The sequence below is a fragment of the Spea bombifrons genome, chromosome 3, assembly GCF_027358695.1.
Source record: "Spea bombifrons isolate aSpeBom1 chromosome 3, aSpeBom1.2.pri, whole genome shotgun sequence".
NCBI lineage: Eukaryota > Metazoa > Chordata > Amphibia > Anura > Pelobatidae > Spea > Spea bombifrons.
In genome coordinates this window covers 39,923,212-39,946,860 of record NC_071089.1, presented here as the reverse complement: position 1 = coordinate 39,946,860, position 23,649 = coordinate 39,923,212, and the positions used below count along the sequence as shown (strand labels likewise).

At 42.0% G+C, this 23,649-nt stretch overlaps 1 protein-coding gene across 1 annotated transcript in view; it reads left to right on the top strand.

The window, feature by feature from the left end:
• Nucleotides 1–23,649, top strand: part of PDE7B (phosphodiesterase 7B) — a 335,544-nt gene that overhangs the window by 106,669 nt on the left and 205,226 nt on the right. The window contains exon 2 of the mRNA XM_053459174.1: nucleotides 1,624–1,684. Within this exon, the coding sequence (XP_053315149.1) occupies nucleotides 1,624–1,684 (61 nt within the window). The remainder of the gene's footprint in view (nucleotides 1–1,623; nucleotides 1,685–23,649) is intronic.

Below are 23,649 nucleotides of genomic sequence, written 5' to 3'. Positions count from 1 at the left end.
CATATTCCGGCGCTTATCATGAAGCGCCGCACCGCGACCAAGGCCTCACTCTTCCACCACCACATTCAAGGCAGCAGTAGGGAGCAGAGGAGACAAAGGGGGCCAAGCAGTTGCTGAAAAACTTTTCCATGTGGGACCACTCTGCAGCCCTCTCCTCCTCTCCCTACCGCCTGGGTGCTGTGCACCCTGTGCACCCTCCTTGGCACAGCCCTGGCCTTAGTGATGGGACAGCCGCATGGCGCCCCTGCTGCCATGGCGCCCTTTGCAGCCACACAGCTCGCACACCCCAAATGCCAGCCCTGACTACCGTCATAAACACCGCCCATTTCTTTGTGCTTCTACAAAAGAGATTGGACATCTGGAAACATCTGGAAACCCCTGTGTGCTTTGAAATTTCTGCCTGGGAGATGCCATGCTAACCTTGTGTTTTGTTGCTGTTATTAGTCTTGCCATGGTGTATAACAAGACATGATGTATTAGGAATAAACCTCAGCAACCTTGTTAGTGAGTTTGGCTTTTCCTCATTTATGATGTTATGATTTGCAGCATTTTTGGCACCTGCCTAAAACATTTCCACAGCAACATAATCTCTAATCTGTTGAAGGGTGCAACTATAATGCTGTTTATAAGACTTATGCAAAAATGATTCCAACGTATTTTTCATTTTTTCCCACCGTTTCAGTTTAGGCAAAAGCAATGACGTGATGTGATTAGTTAATAATAGTTGAAGAAAAAAAATGTGGTAACGTAAAAATTTTCTCCCAGGGACATTTAAGCAGTCGGCGGAGAGGATAGGAGAGAGTATGTGAGAGTGAGTGAATGAGACTGTGAGAGAACCTGTATGATAGAGTGAAACAAAATTGAAGTGAAAACTCAGAGCTCTTTGCTTGGCTTTTGTTTGTTCTGTTGACGGTCCCTCATCGTTTTTGAAGATTTGTACAAATTGACAACCTTTGATAAAATTTACATTGGTACGAATCTGAATGCACATGTTTTTGTTTTGGTAAGGACTTTTACATCAATCCAATCTATAAACAACCTGTTGTGCATAGTGCCTTTTAATGCCTTCTGTCTGCAGGGCAGATTTTTTAATGAATGCAGAGCTTTGTATAGTGGTCAATAATAAAACACAGACAGTGAATGTTTATATTTAAAAACATTTTATATGTTTGTTAACTACGTTAAGTATAAATATGTCATATTTCACTTTTTATTGCTTTTATTAAATTTTGTGATTTGTACAAAGATCACAAAACATGTGATCTTTGTACAGATCACAGAAGGAACATGTTTTATCTGCTAGTTCTCCTATCAGACTGTCATGTGATGCATAGATACTTACTACCAATATGTACAAATCCAATAATATCTATCATATATCCCTCAGTATGATCACTTTTTAAGTTATTTTTTTTATCAGAATCCCCACTGAAATGTTTATTGATGTTTGGATACCAAAATGACCTTGCAACCACTCTTTGGCACGGTTGAAGCAGGGACTAAAACAAAGTACAATAGCAGGTTATCAGTCGAGTATGTAATCAGTTGAAGCACAGAGGCTGCTGTGTATGCTTTGCCAATAATTTCATTAAGATTTTCTCCCTCCCTTTTTTGTCCTTTCAGAGGTGTGGAGAAATACCATTTGATAATCCTGACCAGAATGCCAAATGTGTGCGCATGCTAGGTAAGATGTTTTCATTGTATGTATGTATATTTTTATTTTATGCAATGCTTTACAATAGGTATGTGTTCAGTTGGAATGGAGGGCCTTGCCCCGTCTAGGTTCAGTGTGAACTTCAGCATGCTAACAGGCCTCAGCTATATATTTGTAGTTTCTATTAATTCTATTATTCCAACTATTGAACAGACAACACTGATAGGGAGAAATGACAGCTTAGAGCAGGGGTCAGCAACCCCTGGCACGCGTGCCACTCTGGCTGCTGGACGGTGGACTTTCCTGTGCCTGGTTTTATGCTGATTACCTTGTACACACTTTTGTACATTTCATCTGTTGTAAGTGCAATACTTTACCTTATCCACTGAACCAAGTGATACTGTGCCATTGCTGCTGTGTTTTATATTTTTTAGCTATGACGAATTAAAGAATATTTTATGATCAGCTCATTTATGTACTTGGAAATGTGAGTGCATTACTTACCTGCAATACTGCTAAGCCCCATTTGCATACGGAGTTACACCATTTCTTGTGAAAAATCTATTTTTCCCCTATATGGATGTGCACCCCATTTGGAAGAGTTGGATAGATTATTAAGTGTTGGAGAAACGCTTATTTGGGTGCTTCTGCCTAATTAGGAAAAGTATTATTTATTCATTTACACCAGTGGTGTGTGTTTTTAACTAAATTGTGTGAAAGAGCAAGAGAATTAATGATTGTGTGAATTAGTGAGTGACTGTAAAAGCCTCTGTGTGTATTATAGATGTAATAATAATTGATTTTTGGAAAGGCAAAGATGGCACGGGCAGGGTGTTTATGGGATAAAAGGTGGCACAGGTAGCGTGTTTATGGGACAAAGATGTCATATGCTGGGCTGTTTGGGGACAAAGATGTCATATGCTGGGCTGTTTGGTCACAAAGATTGCAAATCTTATGTGTGTTATCTGGGTGCTGGTCAGGTTCTATGTAGGCAGTGTGGACGCCAGGGCTGGCTTTGGGGTGTGCAGCCTGTGATCTGTGCCTGAAATTTAGGGGGTTTTAAATATACCTTTAATGCCGTGTTTTTATGTGAATTCCAATTGATCTATAACTGCAAAGCTGTTGTTTTTTTTTTGTTTTATTCTGTAGATCCATATCTGCTATGCTATGTTTCCGTACATTATTTATGTATACCTGCAAATAGTGTTTGTATGTCTTAGTCAGTTGATTAATACATGTAATGCTGTTTCCATGTATTTATTTGATCTATACCTGCAATGCTACGTTTCATATATTATCATTGTATACCTGCACATACAGGATTTGTATGTCTGATTCTGTTTATTTGATATATACCTTCAGTGCTGAGATCACAAGTGAATTTCAATTGATCCATACATGCAAAGCTGGGTTTGTGTGTTAATGTGTTGATCTATACCTGCTATCGGCAGCAGGGTCTAATATTTATACATATATGGGCAGCAGGGGCTAACAGATGGTTTTTAGATATTTGGACAGGGGCGCAATTTCAGTGCTTGCCATAGGCGCTATTTTCAGTAGATACGCCTCTGCTTGCGCATGCGCAAGGTCCGGCGGCATCTGTGGGAGGCTGCTACGGCCGTAGCAATCATAGGTAAGGTGGTTACAGGTATCTATTCTGTTTCACCGCCACTTAGATCTCTCCATTTCGAGAGTCGTTACAGACCCAGAGGGGCGATATATAGTTTTTTGCTCTATTCCTGGTAAACAATTGACAATTTGCAATATCTATGCTCCTAATCACTCACAAGCCACCTTCTTTAATTCACTAAATGCACTAATCTGATAATCGGGGGAGACTTCAATACATGGGCTGATCCCAAATTAGACCATAGCAAGGGGTCCTACCACAAAACAGGAACCCGTAGTAACCCGATTACACGCCTTTGTCGTCAGTTACAGCTCATTGATTCCTGGCGTATCATAAACCCCACCGAAACAGATTTTACCTTTTATTACCACCTTATTTTTTTTAACTTCATGAGAATAAACTATATAGTATGTGCAACACCCCTCTCTCATTCTATTAGCGAGGTTCAGATTTTAGACATTCTTATCTCGGATCACGCTCTTATTATGGTATCGTTTGCATTTTGACCTCCACTACTCTCCTCCTTTAACTGGAGGATGAATCCTCTATTATACAAATCACAAGACTTTTGTGCCAGCCTTAAGTTGGCGTGGGTTGAATATGTATGAGAATAATAAGGCGCATAAACACAATCCGGTTCTTTTTTGGGATGGTGTTAAGGCCAGAGGTCATATAATCTCATATGTTACCAAAAAGAAGAGGGAAACCTTAACCAATCTCAACAAACTTAGTATCAGTCTGTCAAAAGCTAAAAGAAGACTCATTACTGATCTCCCCTCCATGTCCAAGACTGCTTTTGCTCAAGCCAAATTGGCCTATGGCACCCTACTACACAACGCAGCCCTCTTGAAAATTAGATACAAAGAAGCACATTTATTTAGTCATGCAAATAAGGCAGGTGTCACGGATCTGGCTAGTCCGACCGACTACCTCCGCTGTCTTATGCTCCCTTAGCCCTGGACACATAGACTTTCCCCGGTTTCACTAGCCGAGACTCAGTGCAAGGTATAACATTAAGAACGATTTATTGTACACAGACACAGGTATATATGTGACAGAACCCTCCATCACTGGGGCCCCTGGAGAGGCCTGAGAGCCAGCCTCCTCCCTGTCGACTATGGGCCTTGTAGAGACTACTGTGTGTGGATACAGGGGTTCAGTTTCTGCTGATGTTCCCCATGTTTTAGCACCCAAAACTGTAATGTCAGCTGGACATCCTGTGGTAGGAAAAAGGCTGATTGTCTTAGCATTGTTAATTGTATAGGTGTGAAGTGTTTCCCCTGTTATTGTGTGAGTTAGCCCTTGTCTTAAGACAAGGTATGACTAGGTGTCACAGCTGCATACCTAATTATCAATTACATAACAGGTAGCTGTTAATCCTGTGAGCTCCTGTTATCCCTGTGTCCTGGCCATTGTCTGTCTCAAGCCAATTATATGTCTATCGTCATTCCACGCCTACGTCCCCAATTAATGGAATTATTTATGTCTCATGTCATTCTGTCCTTCCCCCGGATATTGTGTTGCAGGATTTGATCTAATTACTTCCTTCCTGACATGACATCAGGGGGAGTGTGGTTAAAAAACAGCTCCAAAAGGAACTGCTCGGCTCCCTGTGAGCCAGTTTTGCACTGCTTTCTGCATCCGATGCCCCCATTCTTGGTACGTGTCTTTCTCCGGCCTCCGCAGGCTACGTAACTTGAGTCTTTGTGCCTCCGGGGTGATGGCAAAACAAGCTAGTAATTGTTCTCGCACTCACTCATAGCTGGTACAATCCTCGTCGGCCACTGCTCGGTAGGCTTCAGTCGCCCGGCCAGTGAGCTTGCTGGCGAGGATGGTTACTTTAGCTGCATCTCTCACTTGTTGCAACAGACATTGCTTCTTGAAGTCTTGGAGATATCCTTCGATGTCCCCCTCCGCCTCAATGAAGGATTTGAAGGCTGCATAGGGGAGCTTTCGGAGGTTACTCACCTCGGGGTGGGAAATCTTGTCTCTTTCCCCTGAAGAACATGCTTGTTGGGCATACCTTAGCACAGTCACCTCCGCTAGCACCCGGTTCACTATCTCTGCGGGTGGATGGGCCCCGTAGCAGGACAGGCGGAACAGAACATCCCTCTGGAACTCATCCTGGTCTGCTGGGGTAACCGTGCCGGCTTGAGCCTGGTCGTCCGCCATCAGTTCTGCAATGAGGGTTATCCCTGGTTTTGTTGCTGGCAACCTTTCCACAAGCCTCCAGGAGGTCTTTCAAAGTATTCTGCTTAAGTTTAGCATACTGCTGGTCCATGCACTTGTAGGGTGCTCATAATCTCAAAATCGATATTTTCATAATCGATTAGTTGGCCGATTATTTTGTCGATTAATCGATTAATCGGATAAAAAAAATGAATGTAATTTTTTTTATTTATTTAAAATAATTTAATAAACAAATGATGTTAAATACAAACAGCAGAATAAAAAAACTTTAATAAAATGCATTTCTTGTCTTTATTTCCCAACCAGCCCCCCCAATTGATGCACATTTGAGCCCAGGCTTGCCATGCTGCCTCCCAGACATGCCACGCTGCCTCCCAGACATGCCACGCTGCCTCTCACATATGCCACTCCACGCTGCCTCCCACATATACCACTCCACGCTGCCTCCCACATATACCACTCCACGCTGCCTCCCACATATACCACTCCACGCTGCCTCCCACATATACCACTCCACGCTGCCTCCCACATATACCACTCCACTGTACCCCCACATATGCCACTCCACGCTGCCTCCCACATATACCACTCCACGCTGCCTCCCACATATGCCACTCCACGCTGCCTCCCACATATACCACTCCACACAGCCTCCCACATATACCACTCCACGCTGCCTCCCACATATACCATTCCACGCTGCCTCCCACATATGCCACTCCACGCTGCCTCCCACATATGCCACTCCACGCTGCCTCCCACATATGCCACTCCACGCTGCCTCCCACATATACCACTCCACGCTGCCTCCCACATATTCCACTCCACCCCCACATATGCCACTGTGCCTGAAACGCCTTATACCCCGATACACCACTCCATCCTCCCCAGACATGCCACACTGCCTCCCAGACATGCCACGCTGCCCTCCCCACATATGCCACTCCACTCTACCCCCGATATGCCTTGATACACCACTCCGTCTTCCCCAGACATGCCACACTGCCCTCCCCACATATGCCTTATATAATGTATATGCCTTATACCCCCAGATATGTCACTCCGTCCTCCCCAGATATGCCTTATACCCCCCAGATATCTCATAGTCCCCTCATAGAGTCACAGACCCGTTCACAGCACACTGACACCATACTTTTATAAATAAGTACTGGGTTAATCTTCACTGCCCCCAGGATTTAGATTCCATTTAGTCTGCCCCCCTTTATCTCTAACTGCACCTTAAGTTAACTTTATTAAATTAATCAAATTAACCCTCAGTCCTCATCATTAAATTAACCCTAAACACCCCATTAACCATAACTACCCCTAAATTAGCTCTAAATACCCCATCAAAACAACTACCCTAAATTAACCCTAAACACCCCATAAACCATAACTGCCCCTAAATTAACCCTGAACACCCCATTAACCCTAAATACCCTATTAACCATAACTGCCCCTAAACACCCCATTAACCATAGCTGCCCCTAAACACCCCATTAACCATAACTGCCCCTACATTAACCCTAAACACCCCATTAACCATAACTGCCCCTAAATTAACCCCCACCTCCCCTAACTTTCAGTAGCCCAAATATTAATTTTATACTTACAGTTAGATGAGTGTCACAGCCATGTGGTTCTGGCCTTCTGGGAGAAGGAAGGGGCGGGGCCAGTTGTCACAGTGATTACAGGGAGGGACTGGTAAGTAGGAGCTGCTGCTGTGAGTCACTCAAACGGATTATATAATGAGGGGTATTTTTCAGAGCGTTTGCTCTTAAAAAACCCTCATTTTATAATCGATAATAATCGATTCAACTAATCGATAATGAAATTCGTTGGCAACGAATTTCATTATCGATTATTATCGATTTTATCGATTAGTTGTTGCAACCCTAGTCCCGTTTAGCTAGGAGCAATCCCACCACTGTCACGGATCTGGCTAGTCCGACCGACTACCTCCGCTGTTTTATGCTCCCTTAGCCCGGGACACACACACTTTCCCGGTTTCCCAATCACTAGCCAAGACTCAGTGTAGGGTATAACATTAAGAACTCTTTATTGTACACAGACACAGGTATATATATTCACATAATCACATCAACACACAGAATGAGAAGTCTGAGTAACATAACCGTCCCTTTTAGCTGGGGGATTCAGGTCTCCCAGGGACAATAGGGGAGATAAAGGGATTATCCCCAAACAGACCCCCACCTCTGATATCTTCCATGGACAGTCAGGCAGGAGCCCTGGCTGGGCACCCTGTGGAGATAATCCTGTCTGGTTCACATAGTAGGGCAGGAGGCTATTCTAGCCACCCAGCAGTTCCAAAAGTAAAACCTGGATGTCCTGGTACTGGGCCTGGCGGTATGGGCGCAGAAGGCAGCTTCTGGGTCGAGGAAATAGGAAAAAGGGGTATAACATAGAAACTGGGTTCCAGGCGAATGGGTGGTTGGACTGTATAATATCCACAGTGCTGTGCCTGAAGGGACGAGTCCGTCACAGCAGGTACACTGTTATCTAATTTGGTTAAGTCGTCCACGACCCGTTCAAACATACCTGCAATCAGACTACAAGATGGCTCATTGAGTACCTCCTCTGAGGATATTAACAGAGCCGTCGCAAATTACTATCATTCGCTATATTCCTCTCATACTGTCTCAATTCCATTGACACTTTCTTACAACAGATAGATTTCCCCCGCCTGTCGCAATCACAACAAGATCTTTTAAACAAAGATATGAGGCTGGGGGAGGTTGATCGGGCTGTTGGGAGTCTAAAGTTAGGCAAGGACCTGATGGTCTCCCAGCAGAATTCTATATAATTTTCAAAGAACATATCACCCCATCACTAACTTTGGCCTTTAACGCTTCCTTCACCACACCAGAGGTTTCCCCCAACCCAACATTGCGCGGATAATTGTTCTACACAGAGAAGGGAGAGACCCATACCCCCCCTCTTCATATAGGCCAATCTCATTGCTAAACTCAGACTTTAAAGTCATACATAAAATACTAGCAGACAGACTCACCCAATTGCTCCCAGCACTAATTTCTCCAGTGCAGAAGGGATTTATAAAAAACAGACATTCGGTCATTAGTGCTAGACATATAATCACAGCCATTCTAAAAGCAAAATCCACCCCAGGGGCATAATGATTGGAGATCGGGAGATGAGAGTAACCGCTGAGATGATATGTGACATTTCGTGAGGGCTCCATGTGACACTATCCCTTTACTGATGTCCTATATGACACAATTCGAAGAGGTTTCTGTTCTAAGTATAAATTTAGACAAATCTGAGGCGATGTTGCTGTCAGGGGTGGTCCTCCTGATGATCTGAAAGCATGGCCTTTCCGTTTGGCCCAGCACTCAATTAAATACTTGGGAGTGGTGTTCCCGGTGGAATTGGGGAGGTTGTATGATCTAAATGTGCTCCCTCTTATTGTCATATCTCTAACTGACTTGAAAGCCTGGACTAATCTTCCACTCAATCTCATTGGGAGGATCAGCCTCATCAAGATGATTATTTTTCCCAGATTTTTCTATAGTCTTTATATATTGCCGTTACTGATACAGCCGTGTGACCTGCGGAAAATACACAACGCTCTCTTCCGCTTTATATGGAGAGGAGGGCGGCCCAGGATCAGTTTTCAAAAATTATCTCAACAAAAGTCCATTGGAGGCCTAAACCTAATATCAAACTATAAAACATTGCATGTCTCCTTAGGTTCGCAAAAGACTGGATTTCTCACTCCAGTTTCTGTACAGATTGGAGGAGGGATCAGAATTTCTGCCCGGGGTGGAGCTTATGTTATCTCCTACATGCTCCCACAAGAGTCTCTTGTCGCTCCAACCCTCTCTTAATGGCGACCATACATGCTTGGCGTAGTGTCTGCAGGTTGCTCTTTGGCAACTCTACCTATTCGCTATTCTTGCCCTTTACTGGCAACTGCAAATTCCAGGGTCTGACCCCAGAAATCAGATTCGAGGGTTGGGGGGGCAGGGGAATTGCTCCGTTAGCAGACATTTTTAACCCAGCTTTCGGAGATTGTCTCCCTTTTTCAGTCCTCAGGGAGAGATACTCCTTGCCCCCTTCACATTTATGGCCATACATGCAAGCAAAACACTATTTACAACATCCTCTACGCCACATACATCCTGTCCAAAGAAATAATGCGCTCGATGTATTACTCCTTCCCTCATACTTGAGTAAGGTATCAATATCAACGCTTTACAGAGTGATTTTCAGTCACTAAACTACTCCGGTTGCACATCAGGCCTTGCCATGTGGTCTCTTCTCCACCAGGCCACCTCCCTCACTCATCACAAGTGTTCACTCGGAGATTGAAGGATCTACAGGATTCCTGGTTTCATGACACTACTCTTAAACTCCTGTACAGGGCTTATATCTCCCCTCAACATCTGTCAAAATTCACTCCTCTTACTCTGAGTCACTGTTGCAAATGTAACTTACTCACCTGCCCCGAGCTTTTGGTCTTCTGGATGGCCGTTGGCCCCAATAATAGGTGACTTAATAGATTGCAAGCCTTTTACTATCACCTTTGAAGCTTTGTTAGGGATTTTCAATACATGAGACATCAGAGGAAACTACAGAATAAACCTACTAGACCACTTACTTCTTGTAGCAGCCAAGTTCATTTTAGATTACTGGCTAAAGCTATCAGCACCTTCCCTTACTCACTGGAGAAATACGATTTCAACGACATTGCTCTTAAAGTGGACTCTAGTTTTACACGATAAGGAAAACAAAGGAGATTTTTTTTTTTTTTTTTTTTTTGCAATATGGGAAGCATACATAAATACACCTCCACCTAGATTAAAACGTCAAGTCACTTTAGTCTTTGCACACACAACATGGTTCTGCTCTCGGGCATTGACCTCTGTCTGAAATCCAACATGTCTTCATATGTATCTCCATGATTTGAGTTACTTGACAGGTACATTGCTGTTCTCCAGATACACGTTAATTTGCTTAGAAGCATCTAATTTTGACGTCGGAGGTTGTCCGTTCAACTTTCTACTTCTCGGTCTTAGTAATGTTTTTTTTTTTAGTTAGTTTCCTTTTACTTCTGGTTACATACTGGTTCTCTAACCTATTTTTGTCTATTTTGGGTGACCTCGAAATTTCTAAAATACGAGAGCTAATCACGTGCTGGAACAATGTGGTTACCTGCAAGGATGCTATTTTTATTTTTCTTTAATTTTCTTTATTGTTGTTCTTACATTTTAGAAAATACAAGTAAGAACTTATTGCTTTATTTCCACAACAATTTGTAACTCGAGAATGATTTACTGTATAACATTTATTATAACATGAATGTTTCACCATGAATGTTTCGCCATGTTACCTCAATAACTATCTTGTGTGGTAGCAGATCCCTAAATCTGTCGAATATCATGACATTTTGCTGTAAACTTTTTGATGTATGTAACCATCTACATACATTCGTGTTTCTCCATACTGTGGAACACGCATGTCCATACTGTACCTTTTTATCTTGCTTGAATAACCAGTTTCTGGGAAAAAAAAATAAGACTGCCATTGGATATCTATCTTGCCTTTCTTAAGGCTCTTTGGCAAATCTAGTGGCAATCTAGAAAAGCTTGAGCCAGCAACCCTGCCGGAGATGTCCTCATCATGTTCTGTCCTATTTGTCATCAGAACTTCCATGCAAGGATTGGCCTTATCAGCCATCGGCACATAGAACCAGGCCCAGCAATTAAAAGATGACTGAGTGGTCCTCGTGGAATCAACAGATGATCACACACATTCACTAGTAATAGAATCAGATCACCAAATGAAGCTCCATATTAGTTTTAGCATCAAACTAACTTTGAGTTGAAGCAGTTGTATATTGATTGCATATAGAAAGCTGATGAGATTAAACATTGACAACATAGAGTTTTTATATGTATATATTTTATGTTCAGTCCAACTTGTTAGGTCTGTCAGCTAAGCAGTATTTGTTGTCAAAGTTGTCATTGTCAAAATTGCCAAGTAATATTGAAGAAATTGTTCCTGAGTTCTATAGACCCACATTTTGGCATTGGATAAGTGAAACTCTTGACAGGTAGATTTTACCAGCTGGATCAGTAAATTGTGTTTACCTGTATCAGTGAATACTACTACTTCTACTAATAATAAGATAATATTATTATTATGCCACAGCCCTTCTTACAATACATATGTTTTGTAAGAATAAGTATGGCAAAACTAGATTTGACATACTGTGACGGGACCGACCTGTACCCCGACTGGGTCCTCCCGCCACACATTGCTTCCTCCTGCCGGGACACCAACAAGTAACCCCTTCTGCACCAGGCAGAACCAGCGTTGTAGTTGGAAGGAGGGATGTCGCTGCACCGAAGCTGCATTGGCACTGTGGCTTTCCGAAGCTTAGCTACACAGCGTGGCTACAGCCCACCCCAAACATCAGGCAACACTCATGTTGAGGTGAAAGCAGGACTCATTTATTAAAACCAGAGACAAGGCTATATGTACACAAGTAAGAAAAAGGGCAAGACAAATATCACATGATCTAATTACCATGGCAGGAAGGAAGTAATTAGATCAAATCCTGCAACACAATATCCGGGGGAAGGACAGGATGACACGAGACATACATAATTACATTAACTGGGGACGTAGACGTGGAATGACGATAGACATATAATTGGCTTGAGACAGACAATGGCCAGGACACAGGGATAACAGGAGCTCACAGGATTAACCGCTACCTGTTATGTAATTGATAATTTGGTATGCAGCAGTTACACCTAGTCATACCTACAGGGGGTCTTAAGACAAGGGCTAACACACAATAACAGGGGAAACACTTCACACCTATACAATAAACAATGTACAGATAATCAGCCTTCTTCCTACCACAGGATGTCCAGCTGACGTTACAGTTTTGAGACACTGAGTGCTAAAACATGGGGAACATCAGCAGAAACTGAACCCCTGTATTCACACACAGAAGTCTCTACAAGGCCTGGGCCCATAGTCGATAGGGAGGAGGCTGGCTCTCAGGCCTCTCCAGGGGCCCCAGTGATGGAGGGTTCTGTCACACATACAATTCTAGTTTTGGGATATACCGTATTTGCCCGAATATAGGCCACACTTTTATCCCCACTTTAAGTCTTTAAGCCCTGCTGCAAGGCTAGGATCCAGATCCCCAACAGCATGCCAGGTGACCCGGATCCTTCTCTCCGGCAGCCGGTGGACATCTGCGCGATGCATGTAGACCGCTGCCTGCACTTCCGTCAGGGCTTCTATGATGGAGCACCGGCGTGATATAACCTTCCAGTGCTCCACCATAGACGTTCACCGGCTGCGGCAATGCGCATAGAAAACCTATGCTGCCAGCACTTCCACCAGTGCTTCTCCACGGGGGAGGTGCCGACAGCGGAGGTTGTCTATGCGCATCGCGTTCAGACGTCCACCGGCCGGCCCCGCTAGACACCAGGGAGTCTGGGGGTACATTGGTAGGTCTGGGGGGTGGCATTTCTAGGCAGCAGAGTGGCATTTCAAGGGGCAGATTGGCATTTCTAGGGGACATAAAGCATATCTGGGGGGGCAGAGTGGCATATAGGGGGGCAGAGGGGAATATCTATAAGTAAGGTACATTATGGCTTTCCAAACTTCTGTTTATATATAACATATGCTGACTAACTGTATAATAGATACCAAAAATGTTAAAATACATGCATTCCTGTGTATTCCACTAATGTGTATTTTTTCTTTAAAATAGCCGTAAACGTTTACGGTGCGGCCTATAATCGGGTGCAGCCTATATTCGAGCCAATACGGTAATTATGAAACAATTATCACTAGACTATCAAAAGATCAGCCAGGGTAAATAAAGTGAACATGTACTGTCTAGTGTACATCAAAATCAAACTCTTTAGTAGCAAAATGATCCATCTTGTGTGGTAGCAGATCCCTAAAAGTGTTTGTTTTTTGGAGGGCTATAAGGGAAGGTTGTTATATAACTAATATCTATAGTAGAGATTTACATATTGTAAAATATTTTACATTCAAGGGAAATACCAGAACACCAATAATATTAATACAACTAAACCTCTGAATGTAATTGTATAATCAGTTTTTCTACATTGATGCTACTTTTATTTTACAGTACACATAAAGATCAGACCTGATTTCCTCAGTATAATATTAAACATTGATGATCTGGAATCATTTGACTGCATACTAAACGTGTAACATGTAGGCTCACTTGGATTCTGGGTACCAACTGTTTAAGCTGCCTGTTTTTTTATCAAATGAAGAGGTGGATTCAATTTATGTATGGCTTTCTAACGTGAGTAAGAGGATGTGGGAATCCATTGAAGCCCACATACTATACAGAAAGGCTACAGTTTCTCGAAAAAAGCCTAATGAAGAGCCTTTTGAAGGAGAGTGGTGTCCTTACAATTTACTGGTTGTAGTGGGCTACTATTTAATTGTCATGCTGTGTGGCATTAAAACATGTCTTATTTCTTCAAAAGTACATTTTTTGAGTTTATCTCGCAATAAGCTGTTGGGTTTAGAAGTACAAATGTAAGCCACATCAATACATATAAGCTATTAGTTTTTACTTACATGAAATATATATGTAAATTGATTATGGTGAAGTTTGCTGTTGTGCGTGTGGTATATCCACATAAAACAGTGTGTTCAGGTTGTGCTTGTGATAAGGTGTGCACAAATATTTTTTTTATCTTCTTAGCATATGTATGTCATGTGTTTGTAACAAGGTGTGCTGCAGTGCTGATCAGGTGTGTTGCTGTGCTTGTGATCAGGTGTGTGCACAAAAGTAGTCTAAGGAAGGGAAAGCAGTGAACCAGTGACAGGGTCATGGGTGGCCAAATTGCTGAAAAAGTTAATGCTGGTAGAATAGTGTCAGAACACACAGTACATCACGGTTTGTTGTGTATGGGGCTGTGTAGCGGCAGACCAGTCAGGGTGCCCATGCTAACCACTGCTGAAAGCACTTGCAATGGGCATGTGAGCATAAGAACTGGACCACGTGGCAATGGAAAAAGGCCGCCTGGTCTGATAAATCACATTTTCTTTTACATCACGTGGATGGCTGGGTGTGTGTGTATGTGTCACTTACCTGAAGAACACATGACACCAGAATGCATCCATGGAGGCCCCACCTCGCAAGCACACCTTGTGGAGTCCATGCCTTGATAGGTCAGGACTGCAGAGGCATATCTACTGAAAATAGCGCCTATGGCAAGCACTGAAATTGCACCGCTGTCCAAATATCTAAAACTCATCTTTTAGATCACTTTCACACAAAAAAATCAGCTGAGAAAGTCAAGCTTGTTAATTATTATTTTTTTCTTCAAATTAAATGTTTTGGTTTGTGCAATAAAAGGGTACAGAAAGCAAAAAAGGGAGTAGGGGGCAGGGTAAAACATAAAAAGTCAAACATTCCTGCAGATGCACGTAACCACCATACAGTTCTGGGAAATATATGAAAAGCAGTTCTAAATCCAACAATTCTCCCTAATGTTTAAACAAAACAACTTTAATGTTTAATACAACAATTCTCCCTAGTGTTTAACCCCTTTGTGACAAAGGCTGATTTTACTTTTTGTACCCTTCGTGACAATGGCCGTTTTAACATTTCTGCGCTGCTCGTGTTTAGCTGTAATTTTCTTCTTTCCCGTTTACTGAACCCACACACATTAGATATTGTTTTTTTTCAGGACAAGAAGGGCTTTCTTGAGATGACATTGTTTTGATTGTATCATATTATTTACTATTAAAAAAAGTATAAAATATGGTGAAACATTTAGAAAAAAATAACTTTTAGTTGAAAAATCTTTTACTCATCTATAAAAGGTAATAAAAAAAACCTGCTAAATAGATTCTACTATTTGTCCTGAGTTTAGAAATACCCAATGTTTTTATGTTTTTTTGCTTTTTTCTACACGTTATGGGGCAATAAGTACAGGTAGCGTTTTGCTATTTCAAAGCCATTTTTTCCAAATCTGGTAATTCTTCCCCCCCATGTGCCATTTCAGGTATCTTTGAAGCCGGACAATGCAATTTACCCCATCGAGTCATATATTCTTGAAAACTAGACAGCCCAGGGTATTCCAAATGCTAGTATTTTAACCCTTTCCAAGCACTAATTCTACCATCAGCCTTTGTCAAACTTTATGGTAGTAATTTTTTTTTGCATTTGTTTTTTCACACACATTTTACTTCAGGTATGAATTAAAAGGTTCTCATATATGTCACTATCACAAAACAATATGTGTTCAGCAACATCTCCTGAGTACAGCGATACCTCACATGAATGATTTTGCCTGGCTGTTTGGGGGCAAAAGGGCCACATTAGGGGCATGCGCATTTTTCAATGTTGAACTTTGGCATTTGGGGATCCACTGCCCATGCCCTATTTGGTACATCTTTGAGCCGAGCCATTTCAGTGTGCCCAACAAAACCATATATTTTTGAAAACTAGACACCCCAGGGTATTTTAAATGCTGGTATTTTAACTCTTTGCATGCACACATTTTACCAGCAGAATTTTTTCAAAGTTTGCAGTAGTATTCTTTTGTGTGTATTTTTTCCCCACACACCTATGTTATGTATGAATTTACAGCTCCTGGTATATGCCGCTGTCACACGACACCCCAATATGTGTTCAGCAACATCTCCTGAGTACAGTGATACCCCACATGCATGGGTTTGTCATTTTTGGGGGAAACTAAAAGGCCACATTTGGTACGTGTGCATTTTTCTAACTGGAAATTAGATGTGTGGCCATCCTTCCCCCGCGTGTTAATTGGGACATTGTTGAACCCGGCCAATTCAATTTACCCCATCAAATCATACATTTTTTAAAAGTAGACACCCCATGGGCATTTAATATGCCAGTATTTTAACTCCTTCCATGCGAGAATTGTTTTAAGCGAATGTGCTAATTTTAGGACTTGCTAACAAAAATATATTTTTTATATATATATTTTTTTTTTTTTGCTTTTAAAACGGGCGTCCGCCGCCATACAATGTATGGCGGATGTTGACGCCCTGGGGAGGGGCCAGAGATGGCCCCTAGTGCCGATCGTGGCGTTGCTGAGTGGCAACACCGTTTGGGTGCAGAAAGCGAACGTAGATCGCTTTCTGCACCCGTTTAAAGACATGACGGCAATTGTCATTAAGGGGTTAAACAAAATAAATTTAGCCTAACGCCTTTAATTAACAAATTATTGCACTACGTGAAAATTACAAGTGCAAATTGGTCTGTGATGTGCTCAAAGTCAGTTTTTTCATGAGCCTGATTAAGGCGAAGCGCGTCTGCGTGCCGTTTGCATTTTTTTGTTACACCCGGAAGTTGTCCGCTTGGAGAGAGAGATCCGAGAAAGAAATCCTAAATGTGAGCATACCGCACTTTTGTTTGTAAATGAATTAAATATTTGTATACCTTACCTTCTGCCTCTTTGCTTCGTTCCGTGGTGTTATCTTGTGGACCGATAATTGTTTTCTTCGGGAAGGAGTTTGGAAGCCCATACAATCCTTTTGGCGGGTGGAACCGTTCAATTAATGTCCAGAAAGTCAGAGCAAACTATAATGCTCTCATCAATGTGAGTGGGATATAGATTTACTGCTTTTACGGAAAACACTATGTTACTCTTTTTTTCTTACATATGTTAAAACACTGGGAGAAAAATCACAACTGAAAAATTGAAAAAAGAACACAGAGACGAAAAAGTATTGTTTCTTTATTATTAACAACATTTTTTTCATATATATTGTCTGTATTATATACAATCACTTTATATTTCGCCTTTTAAATTGGCACAAATATTTCTGCGCAACACTATTGAATTTTTATTTGTATTTTGGTAGAAAGGGGTTATACTTAAGTGTTTGCAGCACCTGCTACAATATATTTTAATTTTCACCTTATCTTATACACATATATATTTTTTGTTTAGCGCCTGAACTTTTACTTAACTTGACATATGTTACATACAAACAAAAAACCAATAGCCATTTTAATGCACCTTACTTATAGATAAGCCCCTTTGACCCCAGATATGCCTCTCTGCTCCACCAGATATGTCACTCTCCCCCCCCATATATGCTGCCACTCTGCTCCCCAAGATATGCTGTCACTCTGCCCCCTGAGATATGCTGTCACTCTGCCCCCAACTCTGCACCCCCGAGATATGCTGCCACTCTGCCCCCTCCAGATATGCCCCCCTGGATTTGCTGCCACTCTGCCCCCTCCAGATATGCCGCCCCCCCGAGATATGCTGCTACTCTGCTCCCTAGATATGCCCCCCTAGACTTACCAATGCAGTCTCCCTGGTGTCTAGCGGGGCAGGGGACATCTGCGCTATACACGTGGACGGACGGAGGTTGTTTATGCTCGCATCTGCAGGGGATCTGGATCCTAACCCTGCTGCCTGCCCGGCACCTGGAACTGCATGTCCCGGGCGTCAGGCTATACGAATTGCGCATTCCTGCGCTAAACCCTGAATATAGGCCGCACCCCCACTTTAAAGATTTGAAGTGGGGGGGGAGTGCGGCCTATATTTGGGCAAATACGGTATGTGATGGCCCCATCTCATATACGCGCTAGACATGCATTTTTAACTACATAATAAGTATTTATCTCTTGAAATTGAAATATGATTTCAAAATAACAACTGGCAGTCTTTAATATTAGACCCTGCTGACAATATATATATATAAATATTAGCTCCTGCTGCTGATATATATATAAATATTAGCCCCTGCTGCACATATATATTAATATTAGCCCCAGTTGCCGATATATATTAATATTAGTCCCTGCTGCCGATAGCAGGTATAGATCAACACATTAACACACAAACTCAGCTTTGCATGTATAGATCAATTGAAATTCACTTGTGATCTCAGCACTGAAGGTATATATCAAATAAACAGAATCATACATACAAATCCTGTATTTGCAGGTATACAATAATATATAAAACGTAGCATTGCACGTGTAGATCAAATAAATACATGGAAACAGCATTGCAGGTCTTAATCAACTGAATAAGACATAAAAACCCTGTATTTGCAGGTATACATAAATAATGTATGGAAACATAGCATAGCAGATATGCCCTTCCACAATTATACATCTATGATACACACAATGAAACATACTTTCATTCAGACAATTCATCCACACATTAACTCATGCTCTCCCTCATTCAGACAATTCATCCACATATTAACTAATGCTCTCTCTCATTCAGACAACTCATCCACATATTAACTCATGCTCTCCCTCATTCAGACAATACATCCACACATTAACTCATGCTCTCCCTCATTCAGACAATGCATCTTCATATTAACTCATGCTCTCCCTCATCCAGACAATTCATCCACATATTAACTCATGCTCTCCCTCATTCACCCAATCCATCCACACATTTCACACTCTTTACATATTTCAATATTCTTACTACTCTCTTCCTCACTATCTACCCCCTTTCCCTCCCTTATCACTTTCTACCCCTCCCCCCCTTTCACACTATCTACCCCCTCCCTCCCTTATCACTTTCTAACCCCTCTCCCTCCCTTATCGCTTTCTAACCCCTCTCCCTCCCCTTTCCCTACTACCCTCTTCCTCAATATCTACCCCCTCTCTTTCCCTTATCACTTTCTACCGTCTCCCCCCTTTGTAGTTCTTTCACCTTTAGGTCCCGCGACGGAAGCACAAGGCTTCTGTCTTCCTGCTCTGCGGTGGCCACTGCTGAGCACCAGAATATGATGTCAAATTCCGGCACTCAGCATGAAATGCCGGCACCGCGACAGAGGTAGAGGCCTCGCGGAGGAGAATGAGGGGCGTCGAGCCGTTGCTAGGCGCCCCTCTCTCGCCTCCGCATAAAAAGAAAAAAAAACAAGACAGCGTTTAAAAGCCGCTCACTGTCGCCTCCCTTTCAAATGGCGCCTATGGTACGAGCCATAGGTGCCATACCTTACATACGCCTCTGCAGGACTGTTTTGGTGGCAAAAGGGGGACCTACACAATATTAGACAGGTTATAGTGTCATGGCTGATCAGTGAATGTAATGTACTTGTGATATAGTGTGCTGCTGCATGCTTGTGAAGAGGTCTGCTGCCGTGTTAGTGATGAGGTGTGCTCCTGTGCTTGTGAGAAGGACTGTTGCAGTAATTGTGTCTGAGTGTTTTGCTGTGATTGTAATCAGGTGTGTACAATTTTTCTTACTTGCATACAATGTGCAAGTAATGTCCATGTGATGTGGCGTGTTGCTTGTGATCAGCTGTGTTCACGTACAGTTTTTTTTATCACTTACATACCATATTTGCTTGATTATAAGAGGATCCCCCCAAAATTTGAACATTAATTTAGGAAAAAAAGAAAACACTGAATATAAGACTACCCTATAGAAAGAAATTTTTACTAGTTAACATTAATTCACATGTAAAAAATGCATTTCTTATGCACATCTTCCCCAGATATGTCTTATACCCCTCTATATGCCACTCTGCCCCCTGATATGCCACTCCACCCCCAGATATGCCTTATGCCACTATATATGTCTTATACCCTCTTATATATACACATTTGTTTGTGATGTACTTGTGATGAGCGTGGCTGTAGGTGGCCAGCCAACTGTGATGTAATACAAAGGTGAGGGCTTTGAAAGAATGGCAGGACTGTTTATGGGCAACTGTAGTGGTTCAATAAACTTTTTAAATGGAGTTTGTAATTGTCAGGCAGCATTGAGGAGGAAAAACAAAATGACCAGGAGGTTTCTGTAACTTCTCTTCATACAATGCAGCAGATTAATGGGGATATTTTACTGTAAGAGCCCCCATATGTGGAACAGCACCTTTAATTATTTCTGTGATTTAGGAAGGCATTTACAAGGATTTTTCATGATGAATGTGTAAATGTGTTTACAAATTTTTAATTTCATTTTAAATGCTTTTTTATAAATACTATAGAAACATAGAAAGTGATGGCAGATAAGAACCAGTAGGCCCATCCAGTCTGCCCAGCCTCTGAGTACTTTCCTTTAGTACCTGTCCTTATCCTATATCTAGCTTGGCCTTATGCCTATCCCATGCTTGCTTAAATGACTTTACTGTATTAACATCTACCACTTCTGCTGGAAGGCTATTCCATGCGTCCACTACCCTTTCCGTAAAGTAATATTTTCTCCAACATTTCTATATCCTTCTGGAGATACGGTCTCCAGTACTGTACACAATACTCCAAGTGAGGTCTCACCAGCGATCTGTACAACGGCATGAGCACTTCCCTCTTTCTACTGCTAATACCTCTTGCTATACAACCAAGCATTCTGCTAAATCCTCAGAAATAATTACCCCTAAATCCCTTTCCTCACACGTTGAGGTTAGGACAGTTTCAAATATTCTATACTCTGCCCTTGGGTTTTTATGCCCCATGTGCATTACTTTGCATTTATCTACATTAAATGCCAATTGCCACAGCTCTGACCATTTTTCCAGTTTACCTAGATCGTTTGCCATTAGGCTTCTTCCTCCAGGAACATCAACCCTGTTGCAAATTTTTGTGTGGTCAGCAGATAAACATACCTTTCCATCAAGACCATCTGCAATATCACTAATAAAAATATTAAAGAGAATGGGTCCAAGTACAGATCCCTGAGGTATCCCACTGGTAACAAGACCTTGTTCTGAATATACGCCATTGACTATAACCCTATAAACACTTTTTTTCTAAACAAGGTTTTCCATAATTAGTATATGGCTTCAAATTCCAGGTAGTGTCATATTCCATGCCCCTTGCGCAAATCAATCAAATTACATCATATATTCGTTGGGAAGTTCTATTGGTATAATAATAATAGTAAATATTAAAACGTGATATTAATATACCTTATTGGAATGATATATTAATATTTATGTCCCTCGCCTACAACTTGTTTTTCAACATGGATATGTTAAATAAAGTATTTCCTAAATTCCAGCATGTAAAAGTAAAGAAAATAATTTTAGTGGATATAAATTTTTTTGGAACCAAAAACACTTTAACCAAGCAAACTTACAGTTCAAAGAAACATCCTGTGGATCTGGCATGATAACAAAAGTGAAGAAGTTAAGAGAACTTACCTTAACCTACTCACCTTTACATAGGGCTAAACAATGACAGAATCCCCTCTCCCTATATGTAATATCAACTGTTTACTTTCCATTCACTTGGAAAATTAAATTAGAATCCACCTGATTGCAGGATTTGGGAATTACTATTTGATCTGGCAACACCAGTACAGCAGGGAGCTAATATTAACTTTGGTTGTAAAATCGAAGGAATGAAGCATTACTACAAATTATTGGCAGGAACTCAATGTTTACAAACAGTATAACTGCTCATCTGGAAAACTCTTGGATGTCTAATGAGGCAGGGCAAATTTCTAAATCCTGATAAAATGCTTAAAAGCACTTATGAGGTTTATATCAAAAATGCCCCTGAAAACAAAACAGAACTATATAACACAATCTTTTAAGGGAGTTTTAAATAAAAGAGGACAATCCAGGTTTTTTTGTAATTGTGTTTATCAAAAGCATTAGCTTTTATTTCCTGTATTTGAATCATGTATGTATTAATTCTGTAGAAATTTTATTTTACGATTGTGTTTAGAGTAAACTTGGCTGCCCGGATGCTGTTTGGTTGAGCATTATTGGTGGCCATGACATTCATCAAGTTTGAGGTTTAATTTTACTTCAAGGTACAATTAGATATAGGGCTGCAACTAACGATTATTTTCATAATCGATTAGTTGGCCGATTATTTTTTCGATTAATCGGATAAAAAAAATAAATGTAAATTTTTCATTTATTTAAAATAATTTAATAAACAAATGATGTTAAATACAAACAGCAGAATAAAAAAAACATTGATAAAATGCATTTCGTGTCTTTATTTCCCAACCAGCCCCCCCAATTTATGCACATTTGTGCCCAGGCTTGCCACGCTGCCTCACAGACATGCCACGCTGCCTCCCACATATGCCACGCTGCCTCCCACATATGCCACTCCACGCTGCCTCCCACATATGCCACTCCGCGCTGCCTCCCACATATGCCACTCCGCGCTGCCTCCCACATATGCCACTCCACGCTGCCTCCCACATATACCATTCCACGCTGCCTCCCACATATGCCACTCCACGCTGCCTCCCACATATGCCACTCCACGCTGCCTCCCACATATACCACTCCACGCTGCCTCCCACATATTCCACTCCACCCCCACATATGCTACTGTGCCTGAAACGTGTCTTTATTTCCCAACCAGCCCCCCCAATTTATGCACATTTGAGCCCAGGCTTGCCACGCTGCCTCACAGACATGCCACGCTGCCTCCCACATATGCCACGCTGCCTCCCACATATGCCACTCCACGCTGCCTCCCACATATGCCACTCCGCGCTGCCTCCCACATATGCCACTCCGCACTGCCTCCCACATATGCCACTCCACGCTGCCTCCCACATATGCCACTGTGCCTGATACGCCTTATACCCCCTGATACATCACTCCATCCTCCCCAGACATGCCACACTGCCTCCCAGACATGCCACGCTGCCCTCCCCACATATGCCACTCCACTCTACCCCCAGATATGCCACTGTGGCCCCAGATATGCCTTATACACCCTGATACACCACTCCGTCCTCCCCACATATGCCTTATATACCATATCTGCCTTATACCCCCAGATATGTCACTCCGTCCTCCCCAGATATGCCTTATACCCCCAGATATCTCATAGTCCCCTCATAGAGTCATAGACCTGTTCGCATCACACTGACACCATACTTTTATAAATAAGTACTGGGTTAATCTTCACTGCCCCCAGGATTTAGATTCCCCTTAGTTTGCCCCCCCTTTATCTCTAACTGCACTTTAAGTTAACTTTATTAAATTAATTAAATTAACCATCAGTCCTCATCATTAAATTAACCCTAAACACCCCATTAACCATAACTACCCCTAAATTAACTCTAAATACCCCATCAAACACAACTGCCCTAAATTAACCCTAAACACCCCATTAACCATAACTACCCCTAAATTAACTCTAAATACCCCATCAAACACAACTGCCCTAAATTAAACCTAA